Genomic DNA, 11,426 nt, shown 5'->3' with positions numbered 1-11,426 from the left:
CAAATTGACATGTAATACCCCTTGCTGTTCTATGCAGTTGGGTTATTTCCTGTTCATCTTAGTACTGAGCAGCAGATATGTACTTTATATGCACAAGATACCAGGTACACATTTGCCTTCATCCTCTGCAGTAATTCAGTGCAGGCACGCTTTGATAAAATGAGGAATCTACAAGGTGACACATAGAAGCGTCTTCTAGGACACAAGCGAGATGACATGTAAAGACATTGATGTACCCGATCCCTCCTTACTGACAAAAAGGGTCTAGAGTCAATATTAAAATGTAGAAAATAAATGTTATCAACTCTCATGTCCTTAGATACTAATGCCCCAGAAAATGGGATGATACCAGCCATTACCAGAGGCTCAACATTACACAGACCTACTACAAGCAGTGCAGCTGTGTTCCTTGCAAAGAACACTTTCAGAAAAGAATTCAAAATATAACTTGATGTTAACATTTGAACAACACTGGGAAAGTAAACCAGCAGGCGAGTTTTGATTTTTGACCTGAAAGTCTTCTCCACGTCTTCCACCAAAACACTTCCTTTGGTATCTACAAACAGGTGACCATGACCTTTGTATTGCCTGTTGAGTTTTATGGTGTGATCCAAAACAGACCATGAGGAACACCATCTTCCATGTTCCTTTATAGGAGAACAGCAGCACATTATGTGATTGGGTGCTACCTGCATAGTCTCTGACACTAGAAACAGAAAAGGATTCACCCAGGTTATGATGACGTTGGCAGATGAAGGCGGCATTGTGCTTTATGTGAATGTGAAAAAGCCACAGAATTCATCTAAAAGAACAAAACGTATGAGAGCAAACTAGGATATTCCACAGATATGTAATGAAATCCACAATTTGGAAACATGATGTGGCAACTGCGCTCCAGGACTAGGAGAAAGGCCCAAACCACCAGAAGAATAAAATAGGATATGGTCTTAAGATGTCTCCAAATGTCTTGTTTAAACCCTCTGGAATTGCTGAAAGGGTTTATTTTCAGTTCAGTCAGAAGAAATTGACTGTGCAATTTTCTGTTGTGTTAATTTGTACAGGATATGTACATTCTAGAAGGTCCCTTAGTGCTACACTGTTGTACTTTTTGTCCCTGCAATTTGAGGACGTGCAAATTCCACAAAGTCATCAATGAGAACTGGCCATGCTCCTGAGAAAAGAGAAAGATGCAATTAACAATTATAACTTATAAGGGAATACACATAGTTAAGATATGAATACAAGCTGTGACTAGTTTAGAGCCACTCTATCTGGTGCAGTAGAAGTCCACAGGAAACAGAAGGCTATGATGTCTTTTTGGAAGATAAAATACAAGTTTGACTCATCAAGAAACCGCTGTTCACTTCCAAGCAATAATTTAGGACTGTCTTTGCAGTCAACATCGGGCCTCTCACATAATGCGTCATACTATAAGGAACAGAATATGAACTGGATAGTCTCTGGCACTGAACATTTTAACTTAACATTTACTGTACATTAGAGTAATTTCAACATACCTTCTTCATCGTAGTTAGACATGTCATCTGCTATCATTGTGCTGAAATCTAGTAAAAGGTTCCACGTGTCTTTAGGTATTGATCGTTTATGGTGTTCCTATTTAGAAAATACATGAATGTGTCATGAAAAAGTATTGGTATGGAACACAAAGTTTCAATGCATAATGTGATATATATGGCATATTCCTCGCCCCCCAGGTCTGTAGACAAATACAGACAGATCAGGCCTTTCGGCATTCATGTCTTCAGACCACATAAGATAAAATATGCCACCAATTAATTTTAAAATGGCCTAATTGTCCACTAGAATTGTACAGGGGCATTCTCACATGTAACAAAATTAGCTTCATAATGACCTCCAAGTTCAGTGAGATCTAAAGGACCCCTATTTACCTATAGCATCATGAGATATGTGCAATATGACACACACACGATGTAGCTGGCCCTCCCAATGTAAAATAGTCACACACAATGGGCATGAAGTAATCATATACCGCAAACCTATCCCCCCTCCCCAATAGCAGAAGAACGATGTAATCAGAGATAAACTTACCAATAAAAACTTGTTCCATAAGTCTAGGAATTTAAATCGTCCATTAAGTACTAAATTCCAATAGGCAATGGCCATTTCTAAGTCTGAAAGGTGACACATTCAACAAAGTTACTTTGAATAATTTTACAATAAAAAAAAAAAATTTTTACATTACTTTTAGAATATTATGTCATGATAAAGTGCGAGAGTACAGGAATGCGTGAGTACACAACACAATAAACATGATACACAGGAGCCTTTGGAGGCATCTTGCTCATTAAAGGCTGGTAAGTCAATTCACCACTCAAAACACGAACCACAGATATGACAGATCTCAGTCACATCACTGTGTATATGTGCACCCTAATCGTGATACTTCTCTCAGCCACCTCCCATTGGTTGCAAGGGGATCCCGACAGTCTGGATACGGGCCCTGGAATCCCAACACCTGTCAGAATCCCGACACCTGTCAGAATCCTGGCACCGGCATTCCGACCACCGGCATCCCAACGGTAAGTACTGCAGTTAGGGGGAGGGTTAGGCACTAGGAGGAGGGTTAGGGACTAAGAGGAGAGCGTTAGGTTTAGGCACCGGGAAGGGAAGGCTAGGGTAGGGAGAGGGGGAGGGTTAGGATACCTACAGACAATTGTCGGTATCCTAACCCTGACGGGATTCTGACCGCCAGCATCCCGTACCCAACCTGTTCCAAGTATATATTTGTTTACTTAGGAAAATATTAGTACTCAAGAACAAAATAAATACAAGTATAGGATTTATTATGATGTTAGATCAAACAGCAAGATAAATAAAAAAAATTAAAAAGAAAACTGCTGGTGTCTGGCAATAATGTCATACACCGACATTGTCACCAAGCGAGGCAGCATTTACTCAGACAAGGTCTACTTAAAACATTTTATGTAGGATGGGAATGCAATGGATATTTTTATCCATGTACTAACATAAAGAGGGTGGTTCCCTCTCAAATCCCCGCAGCTCCTACAAACATACACAGTCACTGACTCTCTGTAGCGCACCCTCACATATTGTATAGACCGAAAGATACTGGCAATTTATTAAATGTCATTTAGAATATTTCAGACTCAGTGCTAAAGATTGTGGAAAAAAACTTATTTGGAAAACCCTAGTCTCAAGCTGTCTATATTTAATAAGTGTCTAATACATTTATGTATTTTATTAATGGAATACAGGCAAAATGTTCAATTGTAGTATGATCATCATACCAATATCATGTTGACAATATGTGATTAAGCATAAATGAAAGACTGCAAATTTACTTAATTGGAACCTTGCAACACAGGCATTTTATTTTCAAATCCCTGTATATAACAAATGGTATCCGGTCATTAGGTCTATAGTAAAAAGGTAGACAATTAAAGTTAGACAGGCAATAGGTCGACAGGGTCTGAAGGTCGACACACTAAAGGTCAACTAGTAAGAAGGTCCACTAGTAAGAAGGTCGACAGGGTCATTAGGTCGACACACAAATGGTTCTCCCACGTTTTTTGGGGTTTTTTTGGGGGTTAGGCACTTACAGAAGGGTTAGGGTTAGGCACTTACTCCGACCGTTAGGGTTAGGTACTTAACCCTAAGGTTAGGGTTAAGCACCAGAAGGGACGGTTAGGGTCAGGCACCTACTCCGACGATTAGGATTAGGCACCAAGGGGAGGTTTAGGGTGAAGATTAGGGCTAGAAAAAAAACAAAAACCGCGTGTCGACCATTTGTGTGTCGACCCAATGACCAAGTCGACCTTCTGTACCAGTCGACCTTTAGTGTTTCGACCTTTAGACCCTGTCGACCTACTGGCTGTCTAACTTCCATTGTCTACCTTTTTACTGTAGACCTAACGATCCACACCCATAATAAACTTACTTAATTGGAACCTTGCAACACAGGCCTTTTACTTTCAAATCCCAGTATATAACTAATAAACAAGCATTACAATAACACGACACTAAACCATGCAACTATCACTTACTCCAGTTTTCGCACCATGTATGCTCTGGAAACAAGTGCATGCCATATGGTGGCGCGGAGTTGCATGCTTTTCAGTCACAATGTTACTTGTGTCTGTATAGATGTAACTAGGATGGAACAACAGGTTCTCACGTAGGAAAAGTTAAGTGAAGGTGTAAATAGTCATGTCTTCATGTGCATCTTTTGCACCTATTATTGCTTGTGAAAGTGTGGCTGGGCAGATTAGTATGGGTATCTAACCACGCACATGGATAGGGGTCACCTACTCTGTAAAAGGAGAATTGCACATTTGTTCCAGTGCTTGCAAAGTGGGGGTATTTGCGGCCGAGTCGCGCTCAAATATGTATGAGCACAGAGATTGCAAACTGGTCAATAAACGGATGCATTGCATGAAGGTTCTCCATCAGCAACATTAGTGTCTTCTTCTAAAATGGTCATAACCAGCAAAAACCAAAAGACAGACAAATGCTGTTCCTACAGTAAAATATAGTGCCATAGTGACCACAATATTTTGTTAACTTTGTAGATGTAGCAGTGGTTGTGTTCCATAACACGTGCTACATGCCACTTCTGACTGTCCAAAGAGGAGCAGCAGGGAGCGAATCCTACTCCTCTTTCCATCTGACTGTAGTATCTGAGCTGTCTAATGTTGCTGTTCTAACTTTCATCTGGTCTAGGCCTGCCATAAACCGTAGCAAAAGACACTGGGGTCTATTTACTAAGCTGTGTTAGGAGATAAAGTGAACTATGATAAGGTCCCAGGCAATCCGCTCCTAACTGCCATTTTCAAACAGCCTGTGACATGGCAGTTAGGCGCTGATTGGCTGGTACCTTATCACAGTTCACTTTATCTCCTAACACAGCTTAGTAAATAGACCCCACTGACTTCTATAGGCACATATCTGTAAACATAGGCCAATTAATTACTCTTCCTTTGTAATATGACAATGATGTAACGTTTCAGAAGTTTTTAAAAATATTAAACGGTTGATGTAGGCTCTCTGACAAAGTTCTAAATGCAGAGTTTAATAACCTAACCCACAGCACAACAAAATCTAACTTAAGTTATGTATTTTATATTTCTCATTTAAAATATGATTTCAAGTCATGAAAAATACGTGTTTTATCATTATATTGCATGGTTTGGTATTGTAGGTTTGTTAATAGAGCAGATTTACATATATATTTTAACATTTTTTCATTATGTAAATTAATTTCTCAAAGAATCAAAAAGATGTTATAATAAACCTTAAAATACAGGCACAAATAGAAAAAAATATTTAAATGTTTTCTCCACCATCTGTCTGTGTGTGGGTACATGGTGTAGAACAGGCCTGGCCAACCTGTGACTCTCCAGCTGTTGTGAAACTATAAGTCTTAGCATACCCTCCAACCAATCTGCTGGTAAAGGATGCTGGGACTATTAGTTTTACAACAGCTGGAGAGCCACAGGCTGGCCAGGCCTGGTGGTAGAATAGGTATTTTACTTCAATAGATGGAATACACGGTATAAATGATGTAAACATACCTAGACCTTTCTGCCCTGGATTTTTTGCAAAGCTGAATGTAAACTGATAAAAATCCTTAAACCGCCCCGGCTCTTTTAATTCCTGTTCCATTTTCGGTAGCTGTGCTTTTAACTTATCTATGCTGTCACACCTGTATAATAAAAACAAACAAATAAAACAAAAAAAATGTTAATCTTTGCTTTTAAAATATCCTGAAAGGCAGTATATGATTTACAGTCCCTATACAACAAAACCATAAACTGAACATACAATGGAATGGAATATTGCGCTAACCAGGTTTTATGATATTCAACTCTGAGGAGGGTTCAACTTCAGGAATCTCTGCAATTGTGATATGTCTGGGACAATAATTTGTACTAGACAATATAGCATACGTTTATTTCTTATGAACAGTAGGCTGATGTTCAAATTACCTTAACTATTGCTGGTTAAGTAATTTTTATTAGTTTAAAACAAAAGTAACATAACCAATGATATAATAAATAGCAATTAAGACATATGGGCATCAAAGAAGTAGCATCTATATCAGAATATTATAATAAATATGACAAAGCCAATGCAAGGTATATAAATAATTAAAAAAATGGAAGAGAGTCTTAAACAGATTTTAGGGGGTCAATCATATTCCATGCGAAATGTGCGAGTTGCAATGGACCAGCACCTCGCATCCTTCGCGGCCGTCTCTGAGCCCGAATTCACTTAATTTTGCTTGCCTATGGAGCTGCGTGCACTTTTATGTGAATCCGGGCTGCTGTCAAGCGCAGTCATTGTCGCAATGACTCGCACCCGCGAGAACATCGCATGGAATAGGATTGACATCAAGTCAGTCAAAATTGAGTCAATATTATGTATAAACAGATTATATATTCAATGGTGTGCAGGGTCAGGCTAACAATATAAGCAAACAAAAATAATAATAAACAACATACTCAAAAAACACCACTATCCCCGTCCTGGCGGATTTAGACTGACACCAGCAATCCCAAGTCTTAAGGTGCCTACAGATAGCGACATTTTACACGATTTGCCCGATTCCGATGCATCTGGACGACAAATTGTGTAAAATGTGCCCGAATCGTGAGTGTCCACTCACTATGCCGATGCGCGTCCTCGCAGGTCGTACATCGCATCTTCAGATCTGCCGTGCTGTAGGGCAGATCTGATAATCTCAGTCACAATGTACTGGAATAGTTAGGAGGCACGATAGATCGTTTGTCACATTGAACAGTTCTTAACACCAAATCGTGCCCACGACTGCCGGGGAGAATTCAAGGGGAAATCGGACACAATGTCGGATCGTGAGCACATCGCAAAGTGTGTAGGCACCTTTATGATACTTATGAGCAGTATTCCTAAAGGTGTCTAAGTATCTTTCATGACCCGCAGTGTCATTAACAAGAGCCTGCCACATATGTAGGGAAGGGGATTCCGGCACAAGCCAAGTTCTAGCTATCACAACATTAGCCAGAGTGCTCAGACACATACCATATTTGTATAAAACATTATGAAAAGCCTTCTCAAGCACAATACCAAAGAGGCAAATCCTGGGTTGTAAAAGGGGGATAACAGGAGCAGTATCTATTACACAATCCCAAATTCTTGTCCAAAACTGAAGGACACCTGGGCACTTCCATAGCATATGCCAGAACCATATCAGTGGAACGGCATTTGGGACAAACAGTCAGCTTGGAGACCCACAGTGCATGTAAAGATACAGGGGAGTAACATATTCTGTGTAGGATATATAAATGAATTTGTTGGAAGCAAATGCAAGCGGTGGCGTCCCTATTGTTCCCAGTCCTCGCTAGACAGGGCACAGATATCAACCTCCCATTTTACCTTCAAGGGCAGTAACCCATCCGGGAGGAACAGATATTTAAGACTGTAATATAAAGAGAAGATTCATTTAGAAAAGCTCTCTGAAAAGTAGTAGTGGGGAATCGCATAATTGTGGCTAGTTCCCCTTGAACTGGGCAGATAGAGCATGAAAATTTGAAGAAAACGACGAAAGGCTGTTTGAGGAAGTCCAAAATCCCGTAACGATTTGAGATGGTCAACATGGTAACCCTGTACAATGGTAACAGCACCATTTCTAATCCAAAAGTTATCAGTACTCATCGTGCCCAGATCAGAGAAGGTCCCACTGAACCACAACGGAGTATCAGGGACAACTCCGACACCCCCAAGGAGAGAATGTGAGAAACGCCATAAGAGCAAGGCTTGTCGGATCAGTGGAGCGACATTGGACGATCTAGACATCGTCAACAAAACTTAAGTAAGGGGAGACTCCATCCACTCAGCAGGAACCCCTCCAGTGTACTACCCTTACAGAATCGGTATGTTATCTCGGCTGCCGCATGGCCGGGAGTTCGAGTCCCGGCAGCGGCAGCCCGACAAAACAGCAGAGCCCAGCAGCTGAAGCCCGACAGTGCTGGAAATCCCGATCGTGGTAAGGTAAGTATCAACTAATCTAACCTAACCCCCCTAACCCTCCTTAGGGGTGCCTAACCCTAACCTCCCCCCTTGTGCCTAACCCTAACCCTCCCTTCCCCTAGCCTAACCCTCCCTCCCCCTAGCCAAACCCTAACCCTCCCAAGGGCGTGCCTAACCCTAAGTCCCCCCGGGTGCCCTAAACCTAACCCTGCCCCCTACGGCGCCCGGCATCCCTTCGATTGGGATGCCGGGCGCCGGTCTCTCGGCGTCGGGGAAATGACAGGCGTCTAGATATAGACGCCAGTCATTCATCCCACAGCGGGATAAAGCAGTCGGGAAGCCGATTGTATACCACCCCAACAATCTAGCAACCGCTCCCGAGTTTACACAATACAACTTTAAGTAGGGAAGGGCCAAACCACCCGAACCTTTAGAATTACATAATGTGTCAAGCTTAATTCTAGCTTTTTTATCACCCCCCCCGCCCCTGTTCTGGGTGTGTTCCGGTCTTCTGTCTCCCTCTTCTTCTCCACGCTCCTGCCATTGGCTTGCTAACTTAAACTGGCTGGCCTGTGGCTGTGGGCGGGGTATAGTGGAGAGGGAGCCTGGGGGCTGCTGGGAAGAAAATGAGTAACTGTTTGGTGCCCAGCCTCTCCTTTCCAGACTATACCCAGAGTGATCCATGTGCCCCCTATGGTGTCGAAGAAAAGTATTTAACAAGGTAAGACCATGAATCATCCTTTTTTCATGTTTTCTTCTTCTGTGGTATGCAGGGCTGGCTATTTGCGACTTTTTGTGGTGCCCGCACCTCCGCTGAGGTAGTTTCCTTTATCCTGATGCCATGGTTGTATTATAGTGATGGTAGAGGGGGTGTGTGTTGGCTCCGTCTGCTGGCCTGGAACTTCAGGGGTCTTAATGATAGACTTAAGCGCTCCCTTGTTTTCTCTCAACTGAAAAAAAAGTAACTGGGGGACCACTTAAAAGCAGCTCCCAAACTTCAAACTGTCTGGCCTGTGGCTGGGGTATAGTGGAGAGGGAGCCCTGGGGCTGCTGGGAAGAAAATTAGTTAAGGTGCGTAATCGTACATTCATTCCTAATCCCCTGTAGTGCCTAAACTGAACTATCAGTCGTTCAGTGCAGGCACACTCCATCATTCCTGAACATGGCCAATCTGTCATTATCGGCAGATTGGCCTGCATGTTCAGGCGATGGACAATGTCGGAAACGACCAGCGGGAGCGCGCATTATAGTGCACTATTACTGAGCGATTGCACGATTACGATGTCGTAATCGTGCAATCGCGCAATAAAATCGCCAAGTGTGTACGCACCAATACTGTTTGGGGCCCAGACTCTCCTCTCCAGGCTATACCCAGAATTATCCCTGTGCCCCCTAGTGGAGGAAGAAGAAAAATGATTAAAGGGGATGCAAAGCCACTAGTATATGTTAAATTAACTTAACTTTTATGACAGTCAATTAATTTAGGAAATTTCATAAGGTTTTTAACAAACTTGAAGACACATAAAAGTATATCCAAAAGATATGGTTACTTGGAGTCGGTATGAGATGCTGGCGCTCGGGATCCCGGCAGTTAGAATCCCGACGTCGTCATCTCGAAAGGGTTACCATACCGACACTTGGTGGTCGGTATGCTAACCCTCCCCCTATCCCTACACTAACCACCCCTTCTTTGGTGCCTAACCCTAACCCCCTCCAGTGCCTGACTCTAGCCTCCCCCTCCCCGATGCCTAACCCTAACCCCTTAGTGCCTAACCCTAACCCTGCCCCTATTGCCTAACCCCGCACCCTAAACCTAACCCCCCCTAACACCCCGATACTTACCTTCGGTATCTCGTCGGTCGGGATGACGGCACTGGGCTTCTGACCGGCGTTGGGATTTTGACGCCGGTAACAGGAGCGTCAGCATCCAGACCGCCGGGATGCTGAACACATACAGGTAATGGTGCATACACACGATCAGATTTTTTCTTCAGATATGGACGATAACGATTTAAAAATCGTTCAGTCGTTCATATCTGAAGGAAAATCGTTCATATCTGACATGCCTGAACGATGGACGATCAACGATGCGCGTTCCCGTTTGTCAGATAACGATATCTGACATCTGATGGGTTTGCAGTCAGACTTGGACGATTCCATTCATTTTAATGCAGTCAAAAATCGTTCAATCGTTCAAATCGTTCAAAACTTTGGTCAAATCGTTCAAATCGTTCAGATCGTTTAATCGTTCAATCGTTCATCTGACAAATCTGACAAGTCTGACAAATCTGACAGTTTGTACGCTCCATTACTTAACTCAACCAGTTTCATTTGCACTTCCTACAAATTTGCTTTTGACCCTCATTTTCGTTGTAGCTCTTGAACTAAAGCAGATGCACTTTGTACCTTTCTCTCTGGGCACTGAATCAGGAGGAATTTGCTCCCACACCTATCAAAAAACTGTCCATCAAATTTACATATAAACGTAAATCTCTCTTTAACTGCACAAAACTAGTATCTCACGCTTCACATTTTTCTTTATGTTATAACTTCATATGGTAAGGAATCTCTATATTCTTGTATAATATATATATTAATTGTAATTATTACAAGTGCCAATACTGTATAGAACGCTGAATATAATGAATAATAATTTTAAACATGGTATTTCAACTGTAGACAAAAGAAACATGTGTAGACTTGTACATCTTTGACGGATGTACAATCTGAGCATCCCTACTCTCTAAATCGAGAACGTTGCAATGTTGGGGAATATCCCCAATTCCAATTCTTTGACCCCCTGAGTATCTCAAGTGTCCAGCATACTGTGCTCACACAAAACACATTACCTATATTTTAAATACAAACTCAGTCATTTCGAGGTTTACACATGTTCAAAAGTGGCTTTACATCCCCTTTAAGCTTCGGCGATATGATGATAAATCCATATTTCGTACACACTGAGGTAACCCAAACAAGGTAAATACAACAATTTTTAATCATAGGTTACTATTTAACAAATCACCTACCCTAATTCTATCATACCATCCATGAATTCTTGCTTTGAAAACTCGCATTGTGTGGCTGCTCGGAATTTCCATGCAATAAGTAGTACACTGACGCTGGCGGGATCAAGTGCCAAATCATCACAAAACTGCTGGATGCCGTCTATTCCAATTTTATTTTCATCCTGAGGGTCTACACAGCAAAAAAGAAAACAGATAAAAGGGGAATGAGAATACCGTATTGTTCATAATAATAATTTTATTTAAAATAGCATTTGTCTTTAATAGGACTCAAGTTGCTTTTTTATTAGTCAGCTTCCTAGCGTTTTACATATAGAAGAGTTAATCCATTCTTTCTAACAAGGTTGGTTGAATGGGTACACAATAGATGATATATTGGTCGATATATGGTTC

General features: G+C 41.7%; 1 protein-coding gene across 1 annotated transcript in view; it reads right to left on the bottom strand.

Moving 5' to 3' along the window:
* Positions 1-739: 739 nt before the first annotated feature.
* Positions 740-11,426, bottom strand: part of DCUN1D1 (defective in cullin neddylation 1 domain containing 1) — a 29,088-nt gene continuing 18,401 nt past the window's right edge. The window contains exons 3-7 of the mRNA XM_088456367.1: positions 11,037-11,205; positions 5,574-5,704; positions 2,071-2,153; positions 1,518-1,614; positions 740-1,171 (exon numbers count right to left, since the gene is read on the bottom strand). Of these exons, the coding sequence (XP_088312493.1) occupies positions 1,092-1,171; positions 1,518-1,614; positions 2,071-2,153; positions 5,574-5,704; positions 11,037-11,205 (560 nt within the window). The 3' untranslated portion in view covers positions 740-1,091. The remainder of the gene's footprint in view (positions 1,172-1,517; positions 1,615-2,070; positions 2,154-5,573; positions 5,705-11,036; positions 11,206-11,426) is intronic.

Source organism: Taudactylus pleione, unplaced genomic scaffold (genome assembly GCF_031769625.1).
Source record: "Taudactylus pleione unplaced genomic scaffold, aTauple2 ptg000702l, whole genome shotgun sequence".
NCBI classification, from domain to species: domain Eukaryota; kingdom Metazoa; phylum Chordata; class Amphibia; order Anura; family Myobatrachidae; genus Taudactylus; species Taudactylus pleione.
The sequence above is the reverse complement of the archived record's forward strand: the minus strand, read 5'-3'. Positions and strand labels throughout refer to the sequence as shown.